The 24,713-nt window shown below is 42.5% G+C and overlaps 1 protein-coding gene across 1 annotated transcript; it reads left to right on the top strand.

Annotated features, from left to right (window-relative positions):
* Nucleotides 1–6,675: 6,675 nt before the first annotated feature.
* On the top strand, nucleotides 6,676–9,870 carry gas1a (growth arrest-specific 1a). The gene has a single exon (XM_035769081.2). The coding sequence runs from the start codon at nucleotides 7,243–7,245 to the stop codon at nucleotides 8,041–8,043; it is 801 nt and encodes a 266-aa protein (XP_035624974.1). The 5' UTR covers nucleotides 6,676–7,242; the 3' UTR covers nucleotides 8,044–9,870.
* The last annotated feature ends 14,843 nt before the right edge of the window (nucleotides 9,871–24,713 follow it).

Raw genomic sequence — 24,713 nt, 5'->3', positions numbered from 1 at the left:
CCTAAGACCATCCCCCAACCTGTAGCCCGTAGCCAGCTAGAACCTAAGACCATCCCCCAACCTGTAGCCCCTAGCCAGCTAGAACCTAAGACCATCCCCCAACCTGTAGCCCGTAGCCAGCTAGAACCTAAGACCATCCCCCAACCTGTAGCCCGTAGCCAGCTAGAACCTAAGACCATCCCCCAACCTGTAGCCCCTAGCCAGCTAGAACCTAAGACCATGCCGGTTGCAAAAGACAGAAGGATAGAAAGCAAGAATGTTTCAAATATTTGACATATTCAAACAATTCTCATGTGCCAACGTATCACCACGGTCTGGCATGGTGAACCTTGCCAACATATCACCACGGTCTGGCATGGTGAACCTTGCCAACATATCACCACGGTCTGGCATGGTGAACCTTACCAACGTCTGGCATGGTGAACCTTGCCAACATATCACCACGGTCTGGCATGGTGAACCTTACCAACATATCACCACGGTCTGGCATGGTGAACCTTGCCAACATATCACCACGGTCTGGCATGGTGAACCTTGCCAACATATCACCACGGTCTGGCATGGTGAACCTTGCCAACATATCACCACGGTCTGGCATGGTGAACCTTGCCAACATATCACCACGGTCTGGCATGGTGAACCTTGCCAACATATCACCACGGTCTGGCATGGTGAACCTTACCAACATATCACCACGGTCTGGCATGGTGGACCTTGCCAACGTCTGGCATGGTGAACCTTACCAACGTCTGGCATGGTGAACCTTGCCAACATATCACCACGGTCTGGCATGGTGGACCTTGCCAACGTTTTACCACGGTCTGGCATGGTGAACCTTGCCAACATATCACCACGGTCTGGCATGGTGAACCTTACCAACATATCACCACGGTCTGGCATGGTGAACCTTGCCAACATATCACCACGGTCTGGCATGGTGAACCTTACCAACATATCACCACGGTCTGGCATGGTGAACCTTACCAACATATCACCACGGTCTGGCATGGTGAACCTTGCCAACATATCACCACGGTCTGGCATGGTAAACCTTGCCAACATATCACCACGGTCTGGCATGGTGAACCTTACCAACATATCACCACGGTCTGGCATGGTGGACCTTGCCAACGTCTGGCATGGTGAACCTTGCCAACATATCACCACGGTCTGGCATGGTGAACCTTGCCAACATATCACCACGGTCTGGCATGGTGAACCTTGCCAACATATCACCATGGTCTGGCATGGTGAACCTTGCCAACATATCACCACGGTCTGGCATGGTGAACCTTGCCAACATATCACCACGGTCTGGCATGGTGAACCTTGCCAACATATCACCACGGTCTGGCATGGTGAACCTTGCCAACATATCACCACGGTCTGGCATGGTGAACCTTGCCAACATATCACCACAGTCTGGCATGGTGAAACTTGCCAACATATCACCACGGTCTGGCATGGTGAACCTTACCAACGTCTGGCATGGTGGACCTTACCAACATATCACCACGCTCTGGCATGGTGAACCTTACCAACATATCACCACGCTCTGGCATGGTGAACCTTGCCAACATATCACCACGGTCTGGCATGGTGAACCTTGCCAACATATCACCACGGTCTGGCATGGTAAACCTTGCCAACATATCACCACGCTCTGGCATGGTGAACCTTGCCAACATATCACCACGGTCTGGCATGGTAAACCTTGCCAACATATCACCACGCTCTGGCATGGTAAACCTTGCCAACATATCACCACGGTCTGGCATGGTGAACCTTGCCAACATATCACCACGGTCTGGCATGGTAAACCTTGCCAACATATCACCACGCTCTGGCATGGTGAACCTTGCCAACATATCACCACGCTCTGGCATGGTAAACCTTGCCAACATATCACCACGCTCTGGCATGGTAAACCTTGCCAACATATCACCACGGTCTGGCATGGTGAACCTTACCAACATATCACCACGGTCTGGCATGGTGAACCTTGCCAACGTTTTACCACGGTCTGGCATGGTGAACCTTGCCAACATATCACCACGGTCTGGCATGGTAAACCCTCCTGTAGGTCTGAAATAATTGGATGGTGAAACTTGCATCCAGCCAATCAAGAAAAGAAAAGCAATTCATGCATTGTGGACAATCCTTGTCCTGCAAAGAAACATTTTATTTTATTTTATAGTTGACAAAATGTAATGTGAAGTGGAGCCTTATAGCTATGTGGTGACATCACTACCCCGTGTACCTTTAAAATAATTTGTCAATCATCATTCATTTGAAAAACACAGTTTCCATAATTTCCCTCAATAAAGAAAGTTGGCGAAAATAACCCAGATCAACAGATCAAAATGTTGTAAATCTTTAGAACATGTCACACAGTTGGTCAAATAGACCTGGGTCAATGGAAACCTACTGACTGTGTGATCCAGGATGCAAAGCAGATTAGTTTCAAAGGGGAAACAACGTCTCTCTCTCTTGTCTCATTCATCATCAACTCATGCAGGTAGAATAGGATTTCTACACCACCCAAACTGGTTGAATCAACTTGGTTTCCACTTCATTTCAACTACAAAAAAATCTATTGATGACGTTGAACCCAGAAGAGGTGGCTGCCATTTTAGGGTCTCCTAACCAACTGTGCTATTTTGTTACTTTTTTCCATTTTTTGAGAACTAATTTTCTACATAATGTTGCTGCTACTGCCTCTCATGACCGAAAAAAGCTTCTGGATGTCAGAACAGCAATTACTCACATAGAACTGGATGTAGATTTTTTTTTCTTTAATGAGTCCGACGCGAAGGATATACTGCTTCCCAGAGACCAGGCCCAAATCTCCATAATTCAAGTGATGAAAAGACGGAAATACAGTGGGCGGAAGTCTCGGTGCCTTGTGAGAATTTGTAGGTGAGTAAACCACCGCTACCCTCTGTATTATTGGCCAACGTACAATCATTGGAAAACAAACTGGATGATCTACGATTAAGACTATACTACCAGATCCCGGGTGGCTAGCCATACCTTCTGCCCGAGACGATACTGGGAAGCCAGGGTCCGATGGCGATCCGCTTGTCGTCGATACCTGGAGGTGGTCTTGAGAAGAGCAGACCGGGCTCTCTACCTGGTACGGCGACAGCGGCGGACAAACATCTGGGCCGAGGGTACGCTGACCTCCTCTTCCTGCTCAGGGAAAATCTGGGAACACTCAAATGTTGATAGTCCCGTGGCAGAGCAGGGAAGCGTGTTGTGGGCATGTTCCACCCACACCCGCTGCTGGCTCCAGGCGGTGGGGTTGGCGGAGACCAGGAAGCGCAAGGTCTTGGTTGGCTAGCTCTGACTGGCCATTGGCCATAAGCCAGGGAAACTGCAGCGCGGCAAATTCAAATAAAATGATATATAAATCAAACTTTCATTAAATCACACATGTAAGATACTAAATTAAAGCTCCACTCGTTGTGAATCCAGCCAACATGTCAGATTTTAAAAAGGCTTTTCGCCGAAAGCATAAGAAGCTATTATCGGATGATAGCACAGCAGTAAACAATGAGAGTAGCATATTTCAACCCTGCAGGCGCTACACAAAACATAGAAATAAAACATGCCTTACCTTTGACGAGCTTCTTTTGTTGGCACTCCAATATGTCCCATAAACAATTGGTGCTTTTGTTGGATATATATGGACGGAATTAATCTAACATTTCAAACTACTTTTGTAATACAACTTTAGGTGTTTTTAAACGTTAATAATCAATCAAATTGAAGACGGGTCTGTTTTCAATAGAGGACGAGAGGAAACTAACGCTACTTTTCAAGTCTTGCGCAACTCTCAACAGTGTTACCCATTTCCTAGATGGCCGTACTTCTTCATTGCACAAAGGAATAACTTCAACCAAATTCCAAAGACTGGTGACATCCACTGGAAGCGGTAGGAACTGAAAACAAGTGCCTAAGAAATATTGTTTCCCAATGAGACATTACTGAACAGACCTAAAAAATAATAATATTCTGAACGGTTAGTCCTCTGGGTTTTGCCTGCTACATAAGTTCTGTTATACTCACAGACAAGATTCAAACAGTTTTAGAAACTTCAGAGTGTTTCCTATCCAAATCTACTAATAATATGCATATCTTATATTCCTGGCATGAGTAGAAGTAAGTTGAAATTGGGCACGCTATTTATCCAAAAGTGAAAATGCTGCCCCCTATACCTTAAGAAGATTACCTGCTCTGAGACGCCGTGCAGGAACATGTTGCTTCCGGATTCCACACACTCTCCGCTGCCAATGTACGGAAATCCACCACCAGTCGGCCACAGTTTTGGCGTATTGCCAGAGCTGGATTAGCTTCCGGGCAGCTTCTACTTCAGAGAACAGGGCATCAAAGACCTTCCTCACCTCTCCCACAAACCTCTCCAGGCTATGCTCATATGGCCAGCTGCTGTTCCCATACAGAGGTAGCCCAGGTGAGAGCCCTTCCAGACATCAGCGTGATGAGGTAGGGTAGGAGGGCTGAAGCTCTAAAATGAGGGCACACATGTGGAATCAAGTGTGTGCAAAGCTGTCATCAAGGAAAAAGAAAGGGTGGCTACTTTGAAGAATCTAAAATATATGTTGATTTGTTCAACACGTTTTGGTTACTACATGAATCCACATGTGTTATCTCATAGTTGTTATGTTTTCACTATTATTCTACAATGTAAAAGAAAGAAAAAAACCTGAATGAGTAGGTGTGTCTAAACTTTTGACAGGTACTGTATATTTTCCGCATATAAAGGAGTTGAGTTGTCTGTAACATCCTCACTGGCGGTTCTTTTTTAAAGAAACTGAATACGCTTCTCTGCTTCTCTGCTTCTCTGCTTCTCTGCTTCTCTGCTTCTCTGCTTCTCTGCTTCTCTGCTTCTCTGCTTCTCTTCTCCGCTTCTCTGCTTCTCTGCTTCTCTGCTTCTCTGCTTCTCTGCTTCTCTGCTTCTCTGCTTCTCTGCTTCTCTGCTTCTCTGCTCAAATCTGAGCAACAGATGGAATGGAATGTGAGTCTTATTCAGTACATTCAGTTTGTTGCTTGCTTTAAAAAGGCTACCAATTTTGCAAGCAGGCATGCAAGCTAAGATAGATAGATAAGATAGCTACTTTAACTTGATAGTCTAGTAAAATATCTAAATCCCCATTAGTCTAATATAGGATCTAAATCCCCATTAGTCTAGTATAGGATCTAAATCCTCATTAGTCTAGTATAGGATCTAAATCCTCATTAGTCTAGTATTGGATCTAAATCGCCATTAGTCTAATATAGGATCTAAATCCCCATTAGTCTAGTATAGGATCTAAATCCTCATTAGTCTAGTATAGGATCTAAATCCTCATTAGTCTAGTATTGGATCTAAATCCCCATTAGTCTAGTATAGGATCTAAATCCCCATTAGTCTAATATAGGATCTAAATCCCCATTAGTCTAGTATAGGATCTAAATCCCCATTAGTCTAGTATTGGATCTAAATCGCCATTAGTCTAATATAGGATCTAAATCCCCATTAGTCTAATATAGGATCTAAATCCTCATTAGTCTAGTATTGGATCTAAATCCCCATTAGTCTAGTATAGGATCTAAATCCCCTTTAGTCTAGTAATGGATATAAATCCCCATTAGTCTAGTATTGGATCTAAATCACCATTAGTCTAGTATTGGATCTAAATCCCCATTAGTCTAGTATAGGATCTAAATCCCCTTTAGTCTAGTATAGGATCTAAATCCCCTTTAGTCTAGTATATAATCTAAATCCCCTTTAGTCTAGTAAAGGATATAAATCCCTTTTAGTCTAGGATCTAAATCCCCTTTAGTCTAGGAAATTATATAAATCCCAGTGGTTAGTGATGGTTGCTGATCAGCTGTGCGAGTGATTTTAAGCATATTGATCTTTTAAGCAGAGATTATCTTGTGTTAGTACATTGGCCAATATCCGTTGCGATAGGCCCGTTTAGTTTACTTGACTATGAAGTTCTCAAGATTGATACTGACTCAGTCCCCCATAGCTCACTGTAGTTGAAACTTGGTTCAAATAGGTTTTACTTTTTGCATTGTTTTCTTAGCTTTTGCTGTGTTGCTCTGTTGCCGCAGCTGCCCTTGTTATCTAAGTAACATTAGCAGTATATATTGTTATTGGTTTGTTTTCTGTGTGTTTTACGTTATGCAGAGAACCCCATATCTGCAGCTGCAACCCTCCTTTTTGACAAAGAAAACTTTGAACCAATTATTATGTTTATTTCCTATCTATGCTTATACTATCGCATCGGCCTATCCGTGACTGTAGAATAACTTGTTAATTATGCACGAAGCGAGTTCATTGGTTCAACGCGTTGATCCTCTGTCCTCTCTGCAGTTGATCGTTTGGAGAGAGGGAATGAGGAGGAAAACTCCACCCCCAGAGTCCCGCCCATAGCCCGACGACATTTACAACAGGCGGTTGGCCAATAGAAAAGAAAGCTGCTGAAGTTCGGCAGCTAGGGCCAACAGGGGAGGGGGGGTAGAGAAAGACAAACGGAGCGAGAGAGAGAGAGAGAGAGAGAGAGAGAGAGAGAGAGAGAGAGAGAGAGAGAGAGAGAGAGAGAGAGAGAGAGAGAGAGAGAGAGAGAGAGAGAGAGAGAGAGAGAGAGAGAGAGAGAGAGAGAGAGAGAGAGAGAGAGAGAGAGATCACTTTGGGAGAAGCAGAGTTTCTGTTTTCCTCTGATACTTGTTTGTGTTCCTATGCATACGTAATTGCCGGTGATAAGCGCTGTCTCGTGGACGTACAGTCTCTGCGGAGTAATAGCTCCTTATAGCCTATGGACGGACTCATTGAGCGCTCAGCTCTGTCCACGGAGAGGAGAGAGGGGACGGGAAGCGGCTGCTAAAATAGTGGAAGAGGAGATCAGGAAAGCACAGGAGCTGAGGCAGCCGAGGGGTTCCACTACAAATACTGGAATGGAATAAACCAATGGGTAACCAACAGTTGTGTGCTTTTTGTTTCTTTTCATTTTATTTGGGCACTTATGGATAACTTTCTTCCAACCACTTTTGTCGGAGTTTTCAAACAGAGCAGTGAAGCTACTTCAGAACGGGATCTGTACAGCAGTCTGCTCTGCTCTTTACCTATCTTGGAATGTTGATATTTTATGTCTAGTGCAGTCTTTGGAAGTATGAAATACGTAGGGATGAAGCTGGTGTAATTTTATCCTTTCAGTCACAGCCATCACTAAAATGGCCAGTTTTGAGGCTTTGGCTCACAGCTCCCGCATGTTGGTGTGGCCTGTCGGTTGTCTGTTTTTGTTTTTGGGCTGCTTATCGGTGGCATCCTCCTCCCACAGCCGCAGGTTAATCTGCTGGCAGGCCATCATGAACTGTCAGACAGAGCCTGAGTGCCATTACGCGTATGGACAGTACATGCAGGCGTGCGCTGCTGTTCTGAGAGGGGACAGGAAGAGGTGTCCCAGTCACTGCATCTCCTCTCTGGTGCAGCTCAACCTGACGAAGAACGGGCCTGCGCTTGAGGACTGCAGCTGTGCTTCGGACCCCATCTGCCGGAACACCAAGCGGGCCATCGAGCCGTGCCTTCCCAGGACTAGCAACATGGGCTGCACCGAGGCCCGGATGCAGTGTGAAAGAGACCAGCCATGCAACTCTGCCATGCGAGACTATTTAATCTACTGCGGGAAGCTTTTCAGCGGGGCAACTTGCACGAATGCTTGTCGGAATGTGATTGCAGACATGCGCAAAATACCCAAAGCGGAGCTGTTGGATTCGTGCGTGTGCGACGGGACCGAGAGGACCATCTGCGAGTATGTCAAGGTTAGCATGAAGAACCTGTGCTTCGAAGCTCCTGTGACGGTGGAGGACGGCAGCGGGTCAGAGGACTACGAGGAAGATGATGGGGACTTCCCGGTGTCAGAACCAGAGTTCGTGGGGAGGAGCGCCGGTTCAGGTGCCTCTGCTGTGGGAACCTGTGGTGTTGTGACAACGGTGACTGCATCGGTCCTGATTCTACTAGTGCCTCTTCTTTAAACTCTCCTCATAGTAAAACATATATATATATATATTTCAGACTGTTGGACAGATAAACACATTAATGGCCTTACAAACTCAGACAGTTGTTCAGACAAAGTTGAAACTCTTGCCTTTCCAAACAGACGCCAGTCAGTCTGGCCCAATGCTATTGAAGGAAGAAGCTACTACTCCGATCTAGCCTTTCCAAACAGATGCCAGTCAGTCTGGCCCAATGCTATTGAAGGAAGAAGCTACTACTCCGATCTAGCCTTTCCAAACAGACACCAGTCAGTCTGGCCCAATGCTATTGAAGGAAGAAGCTACTACTCCGAAGAACAGCAAATGTAATATTTGTTACATAACCAAACTTGCTTTTTTAAAGTATGACTTTTTTCTGTACTGAAAGATATCGAATCCAGTTAGTATTTTCTATGCAAAATATTATATTCAATAACATTATGGAACCTTGTTGTATCACTGGCCTGAAGAAAAATGTCCTTTATTTTAAAAAACATCAGGCCTGCTGTAGTCCATGTATATAATACATGTCACATCAGGCCTGCTGTAGTCCATTTATATACTACATGTCACATCAGGCCTGCTGTAGTCCATGTATATACTACATGTCACATCAGGCCTGCTGTAGTCCATGTATATACTACATGTCACATCAGGCCTGCTGTAGTCCATGTATATACTACATATCACATCAGGCCTGCTGTAGTCCATGTATATAATACATGTCACATCAGGCCTGCTGTAGTCCATGTATATACTACATGTCACATCAGGCCTGCTGTAGTCCATGTATATACTACATGTCACATCAGGCCTGCTGTAGTCCATGTATATACTACATATCACATCAGGCCTGCTGTAGTCCATGTATATACTACATATCACATCAGGCCTGCTGTAGTCCATTTATACACTACATGTCACATCAGGCCTGCTGTAGTCCATGTATATAATACATGTCACATCAGGCCTGCTGTAGTCCATGTATATACTACATGTCACATCAGGCCTGCTGTAGTCCATGTATATACTACATATCACATCAGGCCTGCTGTAGTCCATTTATACACTACATGTCACATCAGGCCTGCTGTAGTCCATGTATATAATACATGTCACATCAGGCCTGCTGTAGTCCATGTATATACTACATATCACATCAGGCCTGCTGTAGTCCATGTATATACTACATATCACATCAGGCCTGCTGTAGTCCATGTATATACTACATATCACATCAGGCCTGCTGTAGTCCATGTATATACTACATATCACATCAGGCCTGCTGTAGTCCATGTATATACTACATGTCACATCAGGCCTGCTGTAGTCCATGTATATACTACATGTCACATCAGGCCTGCTGTAGTCCATGTATATACTACATGTCACATCAGGCCTGCTGTAGTCCATGTATATACTACATGTCACATCAGGCCTGCTGTAGTCCATGTATATACTACATGTCACATCAGGCCTGCTGTAGTCCATGTATATACTACATGTCACATCAGGCCTGCTGTAGTCCATGTATATACTACATATCACATCAGGCCTGCTGTAGTCCATTTATATACTACATGTCACATCAGGCCTGCTGTAGTCCATTTATATACTACATGTTAACAGATGCGGTTCAATTTTGTTACACAGAGATTAAACAATGCAAGGTTTTTATAAAAAACAGTTCACTGCCTATATTTTAACATTTTAAACATAATATCATTGATATTGGGTGACTGATGGCCATCTCTATGTATTTAATGAAACTATATGGTGGACTTGTACATATTGTATATTGGTAAATAAATGCATTTTTTAAAGTAATTTATTAATCCTATATTCCCCTGGCGACAGACGTCAATTCAACGTTGGTTCAATGATGTTGAAACAATGTTGATTCAACCAGTGTGAGTCTAGTGGGATGTGTCAATGTCACATCCAGACGTTCGATATAAATGTTGAATAAATATGATTCCTGTCAAAAACATAAAGGAAAAAAAGTTCAGGATGTAAAGGAAGTGCTGTGTTGTTTTGTCTCTTTAAGACACCTGAATAGTGTATTAAAGCCTATCAATCCAGAGAAGATTCGATTGTTTTAAGAATATGTATTCGCTGTTTAGAAAAACCCTCTAATTCCACTGTAAGACTGACTGGCTCGGTGATGTAGGCGACCCGTATTATGTCATGTGTTACTGTCGTTCTGTTTGTTCATTAACCCTAATGTTACTGTCGTTCTGTTTGTTCATTAACCCTAATGTTACTGTCGTTCTGTTTGTTCATTAACCCTAATGTTACTGTTGTTCTGTTTGTTCATTAACCCTAATGTTACTGTTGTTCTGTTTGTTCATTAACCCTAATGTTACCGTTGTTCTGTTTGTTCATTAACCCTAATGTTACTGTTGTTCTGTTTGTTCATTAACCCTAATGTTACCGTTGTTCTGTTTGTTCATTAACCCTAATGTTACTGTTGTTCTGTTTGTTCATTAACCCTAATGTTACTGTCGTTCTGTTTGTTCATTAACCCTAATGTTACTGTTGTTCTGTTTGTTCATTAACCCTAATGTTACTGTCGTTCTGTTTGTTCATTAACCCTAATGTTACTGTTGTCCTGTTTGTTCATTAACCCTAATGTTACTGTCGTTCTGTTTGTTCATTAACCCTAATGTTACTGTTGTTCTGTTTGTTCATTAACCCTAATGTTACTGTTGTTCTGTTTGTTCATTAACCCTAATGTTACTGTTGTTCTGTTTGTTCATTAACCCTAATGTTACTGTCGTTCTGTTTGTTCATTAACCCTAATGTTACTGTCGTTCTGTTTGTTCATTAACCCTAATGTTACTGTCGTTCTGTTTGTTCATTAACCCTAATGTTACTGTTGTTCTGTTTGTTCATTAACCCTAATGTTACTGTTGTTCTGTTTGTTCATTAACCCTAATGTTACCGTTGTTCTGTTTGTTCATTAACCCTAATGTTACTGTTGTTCTGTTTGTTCATTAACCCTAATGTTACCGTTGTTCTGTTTGTTCATTAACCCTAATGTTACTGTTGTTCTGTTTGTTCATTAACCCTAATGTTACTGTCGTTCTGTTTGTTCATTAACCCTAATGTTACTGTTGTTCTGTTTGTTCATTAACCCTAATGTTACTGTCGTTCTGTTTGTTCATTAACCCTAATGTTACTGTTGTCCTGTTTGTTCATTAACCCTAATGTTACTGTCGTTCTGTTTGTTCATTAACCCTAATGTTACTGTTGTTCTGTTTGTTCATTAACCCTAATGTTACTGTTCTGTTTGTTCATTAACCCTAATGTTACTGTTCTGTTTGTTCATTAACCCTAATGTTACTGTTGTTCTGTTTGTTCATTAACCCTAATGTTACTGTTCTGTTTGTTCATTAACCCTAATGTTACTGTTCTGTTTGTTCATTAACCCTAATGTTACTGTTGTTCTGTTTGTTCATTAACCCTAATGTTACTGTCGTTCTGTTTGTTCATTAACCCTAATGTTACTGTCGTTCTGTTTGTTCATTAACCCTAATGTTACTGTTGTTCTGTTTGTTCATTAACCCTAATGTTACTGTTGTCCTGTTTGTTCATTAACCCTAATGTTACTGTTGTTCTGTTTGTTCATTAACCCTAATGTTACTGTTCTGTTTGTTCATTAACCCTAATGTTACTGTCGTTCTGTTTGTTCATTAACCCTAATGTTACTGTTCTGTTTGTTCATTAACCCTAATGTTACTGTTCTGTTTGTTCATTAACCCTAATGTTACTGTTGTTCTGTTTGTTCATTAACCCTAATGTTACTGTTCTGTTTGTTCATTAACCCTAATGTTACTGTTCTGTTTGTTCATTAACCCTAATGTTACTGTTGTTCTGTTTGTTCATTAACCCTAATGTTACTGTCGTTCTGTTTGTTCATTAACCCTAATGTTACTGTCGTTCTGTTTGTTCATTAACCCTAATGTTACTGTTGTTCTGTTTGTTCATTAACCCTAATGTTACTGTTGTCCTGTTTGTTCATTAACCCTAATGTTACTGTTGTTCTGTTTGTTCATTAACCCTAATGTTACTGTTCTGTTTGTTCATTAACCCTAATGTTACTGTCGTTCTGTTTGTTCATTAACCCTAATGTTACTGTCGTTCTGTTTGTTCATTAACCCTAATGTTACCGTTGTTCTGTTTGTTCATTAACCCTAATGTTACTGTTGTTCTGTTTGTTCATTAACCCTAATGTTACTGTCGTTCTGTTTGTTCATTAACCCTAATGTTACTGTTGTTCTGTTTGTTCATTAACCCTAATGTTACTGTTGTTCTGTTTGTTCATTAACCCTAATGTTACTGTTGTCCTGTTTGTTCATTAACCCTAATGTTACTGTTGTTCTGTTTGTTCATTAACCCTAATGTTACTGTTGTCCTGTTTGTTCATTAACCCTAATGTTACTGTTGTTCTGTTTGTTCATTAACCCTAATGTTACTGTTGTCCTGTTTGTTCATTAACCCTAATGTTACTGTTGTTCTGTTTGTTCATTAACCCTAATGTTACTGTTGTTCTGTTTGTTCATTAACCCTAATGTTACTGTTGTTCTGTTTGTTCATTAACCCTAATGTTACTGTTGTCCTGTTTGTTCATTAACCCTAATGTTACTGTTGTTCTGTTTGTTCATTAACCCTAATGTTACTGTTGTTCTGTTTGTTCATTAACCCTAATGTTACCGTTGTTCTGTTTGTTCATTAACCCTAATGTTACTGTCGTTCTGTTTGTTCATTAACCCTAATGTTACTGTTGTTCTGTTTGTTCATTAACCCTAATGTTACTGTTGTTCTGTTTGTTCATTAACCCTAATGTTACTGTTGTTCTGTTTGTTCATTAACCCTAATGTTACCGTTGTTCTGTTTGTTCATTAACCCTAATGTTACTGTTGTTCTGTTTGTTCATTAACCCTAATGTTACTGTCGTTCTGTTTGTTCATTAACCCTAATGTTACTGTTGTTCTGTTTGTTCATTAACCCTAATGTTACTGTTGTTCTGTTTGTTCATTAACCCTAATGTTACTGTCGTTCTGTTTGTTCATTAACCCTAATGTTACTGTTGTTCTGTTTGTTCATTAACCCTAATGTTACTGTTGTTCTGTTTGTGCATTAACCCTAATGTTACTGTTGTTCTGTTTGTTCATTAACCCTAATGTTACTGTTGTTCTGTTTGTTCATTAACCCTAATGTTACTGTTGTTCTGTTTGTTCATTAACCCTAATGTTACTGTTCTGTTTGTTCATTAACCCTAATGTGACTGTTGTTCTGTTTGTTCATTAACCCTAATGTTACTGTTGTCCTGTTTGTTCATTAACCCTAATGTTACTGTTGTTCTGTTTGTTCATTAACCCTAATGTTACTGTTGTTCTGTTTGTTCATTAACCCTAATGTTACCGTTGTTCTGTTTGTTCATTAACCCTAATGTTACTGTTGTTCTGTTTGTTCATTAACCCTAATGTTACTGTCGTTCTGTTTGTTCATTAACCCTAATGTTACTGTTGTTCTGTTTGTTCATTAACCCTAATGTTACTGTTGTTCTGTTTGTTCATTAACCCTAATGTTACCGTTGTTCTGTTTGTTCATTAACCCTAATGTTACTGTTGTTCTGTTTGTTCATTAACCCTAATGTTACTGTCGTTCTGTTTGTTCATTAACCCTAATGTTACTGTTGTTCTGTTTGTTCATTAACCCTAATGTTACTGTTGTTCTGTTTGTTCATTAACCCTAATGTTACTGTCGTTCTGTTTGTGCATTAACCCTAATGTTACTGTTGTTCTGTTTGTTCATTAACCCTAATGTTACTGTTGTTCTGTTTGTGCATTAACCCTAATGTTACTGTTGTTCTGTTTGTTCATTAACCCTAATGTTACTGTTGTTCTGTTTGTTCATTAACCCTAATGTTACTGTTGTTCTGTTTGTTCATTAACCCTAATGTTACTGTTCTGTTTGTTCATTAACCCTAATGTTACTGTCGTTCTGTTTGTGCATTAACCCTAATGTTACTGTTGTTCTGTTTGTTCATTAACCCTAATGTTACTGTTGTTCTGTTTGTTCATTAACCCTAATGTTACTGTCGTTCTGTTTGTTCATTAACCCTAATGTTACTGTTGTTCTGTTTGTTCATTAACCCTAATGTTACTGTTGTTCTGTTTGTTCATTAACCCTAATGTTACTGTCGTTCTGTTTGTGCATTAACCCTAATGTTACTGTTGTTCTGTTTGTTCATTAACCCTAATGTTACTGTTGTTCTGTTTGTGCATTAACCCTAATGTTACTGTTGTTCTGTTTGTTCATTAACCCTAATGTTACTGTTGTTCTGTTTGTTCATTAACCCTAATGTTACTGTTGTTCTGTTTGTTCATTAACCCTAATGTTACTGTTCTGTTTGTTCATTAACCCTAATGTTACTGTCGTTCTGTTTGTGCATTAACCCTAATGTTACTGTTGTTCTGTTTGTTCATTAACCCTAATGTTACTGTTGTTCTGTTTGTTCATTAACCCTAATGTTACTGTTGTTCTATTTGTTCATTAACCCTAATGTTACTGTTGTTCTGTTTGTTCATTAACCCTAATGTTACTGTCGTTCTGTTTGTGCATTAACCCTAATGTTACTGTTGTTCTGTTTGTTCATTAACCCTAATGTTACTGTTGTTCTGTTTGTGCATTAACCCTAATGTTACTGTTGTTCTGTTTGTTCATTAACCCTAATGTTACTGTTCTGTTTGTTCATTAACCCTAATGTTACTGTTCTGTTTGTTCATTAACCCTAATGTTACTGTTGTTCTGTTTGTTCATTAACCCTAATGTTACTGTTCTGTTTGTTCATTAACCCTAATGTGACTGTTGTTCTGTTTGTTCATTAACCCTAATGTTACTGTTGTTCTGTTTGTGCATTAACCCTAATGTTACTGTTGTTCTGTTTGTTCATTAACCCTAATGTTACTGTTGTTCTGTTTGTTCATTAACCCTAATGTTACTGTTCTGTTTGTTCATTAACCCTAATGTTACTGTTCTGTTTGTTCATTAACCCTAATGTTACTGTTGTTCTGTTTGTTCATTAACCCTAATGTTACTGTTGTTCTGTTTGTTCATTAACCCTAATGTTACTGTTGTTCTGTTTGTTCATTAACCCTAATGTTACTGTCGTTCTGTTTGTGCATTAACCCTAATGTTACTGTTGTTCTGTTTGTTCATTAACCCTAATGTTACTGTTGTTCTGTTTGTTCATTAACCCTAATGTTACTGTCGTTCTGTTTGTGCATTAACCCTAATGTTACTGTTGTTCTGTTTGTTCATTAACCCTAATGTTACTGTCGTTCTGTTTGTGCATTAACCCTAATGTTACTGTTGTTCTGTTTGTGCATTAACCCTAATGTTACTGTTGTTCTGTTTGTTCATTAACCCTAATGTTACTGTTGTTCTGTTTGTTCATTAACCCTAATGTTACTGTTGTTCTGTTTGTTCATTAACCCTAATGTTACTGTTGTTCTGTTTGTTCATTAACCCTAATGTTACTGTTGTTCTGTTTGTTCATTAACCCTAATGTTACTGTTGTTCTGTTTGTTCATTAACCCTAATGTTACTGTTGTTCTGTTTGTTCATTATCCCTAATGTTACTGTTGTTCTGTTTGTTCATTAACGCTAATGTTACTGTTGTCCTGTTTGTTCATTAACCCTAATGTTACTGTTCTGTTTGTTCATTAACCCTAATGTTACTGTTCTGTTTGTTCATTAACCCTAATGTTACTGTTGTTCTGTTTGTTCATTAACCCTAATGTGACTGTTGTTCTGATTGTGCATTAACCCTAATGTTACTGTTGTTCTGTTTGTTCATTAACCCTAATGTTACTGTTGTTCTGTTTGTTCATTAACCCTAATGTTACTGTTGTTCTGTTTGTTCATTAACCCTAATGTTACTGTTGTTCTGTTTGTTCATTAACCCTAATGTGACTGTTGTTCTGTTTGTTCATTAACCCTAATGTTACTGTTGTTCTGTTTGTGCATTAACCCTAATGTTACTGTTGTTCTGTTTGTTCATTAACCCTAATGTTACTGTTGTTCTGTTTGTTCATTAACCCTAATGTTACTGTTCTGTTTGTTCATTAACCCTAATGTTACTGTTGTTCTGTTTGTTCATTAACCCTAATGTTACTGTTGTTATGTTTGTTCATTAACCCTAATGTTACTGTTCTGTGTGTCCATTAACCCTAATGTTACTGTTGTTCTGTTTGTTCATTAACCCTAATGTGACTTTTGTTCTGTTTGTTCATTAACCCTAATGTTACTGTTCTGTTTGTTCATTAACCCTAATGTGACTGTTGACAAACTGCTTTTCTGTTATATTGACTCACTATTTTGGAGAACATGGAAATGGGTTATTATTTATTTACTAATCTCGTTGACCGTTTGATATAAAACACTAATAACCCACCCAGCCTGGATTGTATCTTGTAGCATTGAAACTGGGCTACTGTTACGTCAGGAGGAGCTCTGAGTGATGCTGCTGCTCTCGCTTTCTCAATAGTCCTGTTCACCAGAAGGAATAAACAGTGACATTTGGGTGTCTTTCAAAAAGCAACACAAAAGGAGCGTTTTGCCCTGTTCTGGGGGTTAAAGATTTGACTTGCTTCCAGATAGACCTGTTTATTTATCTACTGATCGCTCTCTCCAATCAAAGGCCTTGGGCTGCGCGACCATGCCAAACAACAACCCAGCTGCGGGCCATGCCAAACAACAACCCAGCTGCGCGACCATGCCAAACAACAACCCAGCTGCGGGCCATGCCAAACAACAACCCAGCTGCGGGCCATGCCAAACAACAACCCAGCTGCGCGACCATGCCAAACAACAACCCAGCTGCGCGACCATGCCAAACAACAACCCAGCTGCGGGCCATGCCAAACAACAACCCAGCTGCGCGACCATGCCAAACAACAACCCAGCTGCGGGCCATGCCAAACAACAACCCAGCTGCGGGCCATGCCAAACAACAACCCAGCTGCGGGCCATGCCAAACAACAACCCAGCTGCGGGCCATGCCAAACAACAACCCAGCTGCGCGACCATGCCAAACAACAACCCAGCTGCGGGCCATGCCAAACAACAACCCAGCTGCGGGCCATGCCAAACAACAACCCAGCTGCGGGCCATGCCAAACAACAACCCAGCTGCGCGACCATGCCAAACAACAACCCAGCTGCGGGCCATGCCAAACAACAACCCAGCTGCGCGACCATGCCAAACAACAACCCAGCTGCGGGCCATGCCAAACAACAACCCAGCTGCGGGCCATGCCAAACAACAACCCAGCTGCGCGACCATGCCAAACAACAACCCAGCTGCGCGACCATGCCAAACAACAACCCAGCTGCGGGCCATGCCAAACAACAACCCAGCTGCGGGCCATGCCAAACAACAACCCAGCTGCGCGACCATGCCAAACAACAACCCAGCTGCTCGACCATGCCAAACAACAACCCAGCTGCTCGACCATGCCAAACAACAACCCAGCTGCTCGACCATGCCAAACAACAACCCAGCTGCGGGCCATGCCAAACAACAACCCAGCTGCGCGACCATGCCAAACAACAACCCAGCTGCTCGACCATGCCAAACAACAACCCAGCTGCGGGCCATGCCAAACAACAACCCAGCTGCGCGACCATGCCAAACAACAACCCAGCTGCGCGACCATGCCAAACAACAACCCAGCTGCGGGCCATGCCAAACAACAACCCAGCTGCGCGACCATGCCAAACAACAACCCAGCTGTGGGCCATGCCAAACAACAACCCAGCTGTGGGCCATGCCAAACAACAACCCAGCTGTGGGCCATGCCAAACAACAACCCAGCTGTGGGCCATGCCAAGTTAACCACCCAGCTGCGGACCATCCCAAACATTAACCCAGCTGTGGGCCATGCCAAACAACAACCCAGCTGTGGGCCATGCCAAACAACAACCCAGCTGCGGACCATCCCAAACATCAACCCAGCTGTGGGCCATGCCAAACAACAACCCAGCTGTGGGCCATGCCAAACAACAACCCAGCTGCGGACCATGCCAAACATCAACCCAGCTGCGGACCATCCCAAACATCAACCCAGCTGTGGGCCATGCCAAACAACAACCCAGCTGTGGGCCATGCCAAACAACAACCCAGCTGCGGGCCATGCCAAACAACAACCCAGCTGCGGGCCATGCCAAACATCAACCCAGCTGCGGACCATGCCAAACATCAACCCAGCTGCGGACCATGCCAAACATCAACCCAGCTGCGGGCCATGCCAAACAACAACCCAGCTGCGGGCCATGCCAAACATCAACCCAGCTGCGGGCCATGCCAAACAACAACCCAGCTGCGGGCCATGCCAAACAACAACCCAGCTGCGGGCCATGCCAAACAACAACCCAGCTGCGGGCCATGCCAAACAACAACCCAGCTGCGGGCCATCCCAAACAACAACCCAGCTGCGGGCCATCCCAAACAACAACCCAGCTGCGGGCCATGCCAAACAACAACCCAGCTGCGGGCCATGCCAAACAACAACCCAGCTGCGGGCCATGCCAAACAACAACCCAGCTGCGGGCCATGCCAAACAACAACCCAGCTGCGGGCCATCCCAAACAACAACCCAGCTGCGGGCCATCCCAAACAACAACCCAGCTGTGGGCCATGCCAAACAACAACCCAGCTGCGGGCCATGCCAAACAACAACCCAGCTGCGGGCCATGCCAAACAACAACCCAGCTGTGGGCCATGCCAAACAACAACCCAGCTGCGGGCCATGCCAAACAACAACCCAGCTGCGGGCCATGCCAAACAACAACCCAGCTGCGGGCCATGCCAAGTTAACCAGATATGGAACAGACTCAAGTTTTGCAGACGACACTTTCAGGAAATAGTCTTTTAGTTTCAATTCACTGGTTGCAGTTTTTTTCCCTCAGACTTCAGCATATCTACACAAGCTTAATTTATCTTTATATAGAATAGCTATAGGCCTTTAAAATGCACTACGTCTAATACAACCGGTGATGTAGAATTGTTTTCAGGCTGACAGAGTTGGGACAGGAGTGTTGTCAGACTTCTGCAGAGGTCTTCTTTATGCTGCAAGTCAGTAATTCACTGCTTAAATGAAGCAGTGACTCAGTTTAACTGGTTGAGTGAAGCAGTGACTCAGTTTAACTGGTTGAGTGAAGCAGTGACTCAGTTTAACTGGTTGAGTGAAGCAGTGACTCAGTTTAACTGGTTGAGTGAAGCAGTGACTCAGTTTAACTGGTTGAATGAAGCAGTGACTCAGTTTACCTGGTTGAGTGAAGCAGTGACTCAGTTTAACTGGTTGAATGAAGCAGTGACTCAGTTTAACTGGTTGAATGGAGCAGTGACTCAGTTTAACTGGTTGAGTGAAGCAGTGACTCAGTTTAACTGGTTGAATGAAGCAGTGACTCAGTTTAACTGGTTGAATGGAGCAGTGACTCAGTTTAACTGGTTGAATGAAGCAGTGACTCAGTTTAACTGGTTGAATGGAGCAGTGACTCAGTTTAACTGGTTGAGTGAAGCAGTGACTCAGTTTAACTGGTTGAATGAAGCAGTGACTCAGTTTAACTGGTTGAATGGAGCAGTGACTCAGTTTAACTGGTTGAATGAAGCAGTGACTCAGTTTACCTGATTGAGTGAAGCAGTGACTCAGTTTAACTGGCTGAATGAATCAGTGATTCTGTTTAACTGGTTGAATGAAGCAGTGACTCAGTTTAACTAGTTGAATGAAGCAGTGACTCAGTTTAACTGGCCGAATGAAGCAGTGACTCAGTTTAACTGGTTGAATGAAGCAGTGACTCAGTTTAACTGGCTGAATGGAGCAGTGCCTGAGTTTACCTGGGTGAATGAAGCAGTGACTCAGTTTAACTGGTTGAATGAAGCAGTGACTCAGTTTAACTGGCCAAATGAAGCAGTGACTCAGTTTACCTGGGTGAATGAAGCAGTGACTCAGTTTAACTGGCTGGATGAAGCAGAGACTCAGTTTAACTGGTTGAGTGAAGCAGTGACTCAGTTTAACTGGTTGAATGAAGCAGTGACTCAGTTTAACTGGTTGAATGGAGCAGTGACTCAGTTTAACTGGTTGAATGAAGCAGTGACTCAGTTTAACTGGTTGAATGAAGCAGTGACTCAGTTTAACTGGTTGAGTGAAGCAGTGACTCAGTTTAACTGGTTGAATGAAGCAGTGACTCAGTTTACCTGGGTGAATGAAGCAGTGACTCAGTTTAACTGGCTGGATGAAGCAGTGACTCAGTTTAACTGGTTGAGTGAAGCAATGACTCAGTTTAACTGGTTGAATGAAGCAGTGACTCAGTTTAACTGGTTGAATGGAGCAGTGACTCAGTTTAACTGGTTGAATGAAGCAGTGACTCAGTTTAACTGGTTGAAACACATCTGTCACTGATAAATCAACCATTTTACTCTCCCCCTCCTCACCCCTCACCTCACCCCTCACCTCACCCCCCTCCTCACCTCTCAACTCACCTCACCCCTCACCTCACCCCACCCCCTCCTCACCCCTCACCCCTCACCTCACCCCTCACCTCACCCCCTCCTCACCACTCACCTCACCCCTCACCTCACCACTCACCTCACCCCTCACCTCACCCCTCCCCTCATCCCTCACCCCTCACCTCACCCCCTCCTCACCCCTCACCTCACCCCTCCCCTCACCCCTCACCTCACCCCTCATCCTCACCCCTCACCTCACCCCCTCCTCACCCCTCACCCCTCACCTCACCCCTCACCTCACCCCTCACCTCACCCCCCTCCTCTCCATAATATGTCGGCCTACATTATTATTTTAATTAATGCTCACCATCTGAAAATCCCCCAAAATATTAAATATTATAATATATGTATATATATATATGCCAATATATGTTTTAATATGAGTAATACAGTGAGGTCAATGTTCATGTTTGGGAGATGATCAATTACTAATTGATTACATTTTTGTAGATTCCATTACGTTTTATTTTCTATTGAAATGATTTGAGGATTCGAAAGATGCCTGTTGACACGAAGCACCAGAGTCACTGGGAAGTTCATCGACTCGCCTCTGGCAATACAGTAGGAAGAAAGGCTTTCATCGACCGCAAAATAACAACAGCATTTAGGACGGCCCTCTTCTCTACTGCAGCAGAGTCTAATTATGGTGCAACATAACAACAGCATTTAGGACGGCCCTCTTCTCTACTGCAGCAGAGTCTAATTATGGTGCAACATAAAAACAGCATTTAGGACGGCCCTCTTCTCTACTGCAGCAGAGTCTAATTATGGTGCAACATAAAAACAGCATTTAGGACGGCCCTCTTCTCTACTGCAGCAGAGTCTAATTATGGTGCAACATAACAACAGCATTTAGGACGGCCCTCTTCTCTACTGCAGCAGAGTCTAATTATGGTGCAACATAACAACAGCATTTAGGACGGCCCTCTTCTCTACTCCAGCAGAGTCTAATTATGGTGCAACATAACAACAGCATTTAGGACGGCCCTCTTCTCTACTCCAGCAGAGTCTAATTATGGTGCAACATAACAACAGCATTTAGGACGGCCCTCTTCTCTACTGCAGCAGAGTCTAATTATGGTGCAACATAAAAACAGCATTTAGGACGGCCCTCTTCTCTACTGCAGCAGAGTCTAATTGTGGTGCAACATAACAACAGCATTTAGGACGGCCCTCTTCTCTACTCCAGCAGAGTCTAATTATGGTGCAACATAAAAACAGCATTTAGGACGGCCCTCTTCTCTACTCCAGCAGAGTCTAATTATGGTGCAAAAACACAAAGTTAATTTGTTTATTTCTTAGCATTTGGCATAAGATCTCTCTGACTAGAGTAAGATAGATTTCACAACCTCTCTCTGACTAGAGTAAGATAGATTTCACAACATCTCTCTGACTAGAGTAAGATAGATTTCACAACCTCTCTCTGACTAGAGTAAGATAGATTTCACAACATCTCTCTGACTAGAGTAAGATAGATTTCACCTCGTGAAACAGTTAAAGGAAGTGTTAGACCTATTACCTCTGTCTCTGCTCGGGAGAACAACATAGAACGTCACGTCAGTGATTTTGCTGCAAAAAGTTTTCTTCGAACGGGACAAGGGCCCTTGGTCTGGAAAGCTAGATGGAGGAGAAGTCGAGTGGCACTATTGTCATGGTAATGTTAAGCCCACTCCAAAATACCCCAACACTTCATTTTCTCAGCCTCGTTCTACACAGAGAAGCTGTGGGGAAGGATGTGGTAAAGATCTGCTGTAGCAGGATCTCCTCTCCTCTCCTCTCCTCTCCTCTCCTCTCACAGCTGGAGGGAATACTCTCTCTCTTTCTTTTTCTTTCTCTCTTCATTTATCCAGTAAGTTACATCACTGTGAAAAGGCCCAGCATGCTCCGGTCTATAATGTGGACTGTATCAATGGATGTTGCAACAATTCTCACTAAACTACTTTTCATAAAACATCCCTACAGAGTAATGAATAACAAGTATTTGATTAATACAGTAGGCCTACCACTACAGTGCATTCGGAAAGTATTCAGACCTTTTCAATTTTCGCTTTGTCATTGTGGGGTATTGTGATGTCATTACAGGGTATTGTTATGTCATTATGGGGTATTGTGATGTCATTATGGGGTATTGTGATGTCATTGTGGGGTATTGTGAAGTCATTGTGGGGTATTGTGATGTCATTGTGGGGAATTGTGATGTCATTGTGGGGTATTGTGATGTCATTGTGGGGTATTGTGATGTCATTGTGGGATATTGTGATGTCATTGTGGGGTATTGTGATGTCATTGTCGGGTATTGTGATGTCATTGTGGGATATTGTGATGTCATTGTGGGATATTGTGATGTCATTGTGGGGTATTGTGATGTCATTGTGGGGTATTGTGATGTCATTGTGGGGTATTGTGAAGTCATTGTGGGGTATTGTGATGTCATTGTGGGGAATTGTGATGTCATTATGGGGTATTGTGATGTCATTATGGGGTATTGTGATGTCATTATGGGGTATTGAGATGTCATTATGGGGTATTGTGATGTCATTATGGGGTGTTGTGATGTCATTATGGGGTGTTGTGATGTCATTATGGGGTGTTGTGATGTCATTATGGGGTGTTTAGATGAGGGGGAGAACACTGTTGAATCCATTTAGTGGCAAAGTGTGTAAAAAGTGTTGGGGTCTGAATAGGTTCCGAATGCCCTGCATATCAATAAGCTTCATAGATGCTGTGTATTTATTTAGTAGGCTATTGGACATAGTCAGTGATAACAGACTAGGTATGTTTTCCTAACTTATTGTGCTTTATTACATCGAAATCGGCATCATGAGTATTGAGGCTATTGCGAAACTTTGATAAACTTTCTGAATATTTAATAACAATGTTTTTTATTGTATTTCCAGACATTTTCCAGTAACTTTTTTGATTGAATGTCTGACTTTCTCCAGATGGTTCTGTGTCATTCTGCGCCTTGTGTTGATGTAGCTGCTGAGGGGGTTAGGGTTAGGGGACGCTATAGAAAGGAATGCATTTGATTGCATAGATGGTACTTTTACTAGACGCTGATACGTGAGTATTAACTGGGATAGCTAGTCATTTCCTGTAGTACTTAACAGGATGGAACAACCCTCCCCCAACACACACACACACTTCACAGTGAGATGTTACGAATTCCCTGCCAGTGACTCTTATCGTGTCCCCGACGTGTACCAGGTGATTATATAATAACAAAAATAATAATAACAAATAACACCATAATAATAACTGTGTTCTTAACAAACTGAATAAGTTACCAGGTCTGTGAGTATGTGTGTGTATGTGTAGGTGTGTGTGATTGTCTGTGTTAGTGTTTCAGTTCTGTGTGTGTGTGTGTGTTAGTGTTTCAGGTCTGTGTGTGTGTTAGTGTTTAAGGTCTGTGTGTGTGTGTGTTAGTGTTTCAGTTCTGTGTGTGTTAGTGTTGGTGTTTCAGGTCTGTGTGTGTGTTAGTGTTTCAGGCCTGTGTGTGTGTTAGTGTTTAAGGTCTGTGTGTGTGTTAGTGCTTCAGGTCTGTCTGTGTGTGTGTTAGTGTTTCAGGTCTGTGTGTGTGTTAGTGTTTCAGGTCTGTGTGTGTGTTAGTGTTTCAGGTCTGTGTGTGTGTTAGTGTTTAAGGTCTGTGTGTGTGTTAGTGTTTAAGGTCTGTGTGTGTGTTAGTGCTTCAGGTCTGTGTGTGTGTTAGTGTTTCAGGTCTGTGTGTGTGTTAGTGCTTCAGGTCTGTCTGTGCGTGTGTTAGTGCTTCAGGTCTGTCTGTGTGTGTGTTAGTGTTTCAGGTCTGTGTGTGTGTTAGTGCTTCAGGTCTGTCTGTGTGTGTGTTAGTGCTTCAGGTCTGTCTGTTTGTGTGTTAGTGTTTAAGGTCTGTTGGTGTTTAAGGTCTGTGTGTGTGTTAGTGTTTAAGGTCTGTGTGTGTGTTAGTGTTTCAGGTCTGTTGGTGTTTAAGGTCTGTGTGTGTGTTAGTGTTTAAGGTCTGTGTGTGTGTTAGTGTTTCAGGTCTGTTGGTGTTTAAGGTCTGTGTGTGTGTTAGTGTTTAAGGTCTGTGTGTGTGTTAGTGTTTCAGGTCTGTT

Source organism: Oncorhynchus keta, unplaced genomic scaffold (assembly GCF_023373465.1).
Source record: "Oncorhynchus keta strain PuntledgeMale-10-30-2019 unplaced genomic scaffold, Oket_V2 Un_scaffold_18976_pilon_pilon, whole genome shotgun sequence".
Lineage (NCBI taxonomy): Eukaryota > Metazoa > Chordata > Actinopteri > Salmoniformes > Salmonidae > Oncorhynchus > Oncorhynchus keta.
This window is presented reverse-complemented; position numbering and strand designations above follow the sequence as displayed.

Bases quoted from the DNA above. Each gene is read 5' to 3' on its own strand.
- gas1a (XM_035769081.2), top strand. From the start codon at position 7,243: ATGGCCAGTTTTGAGGCTTTGGCTCACAGCTCCCGCATGTTGGTGTGG.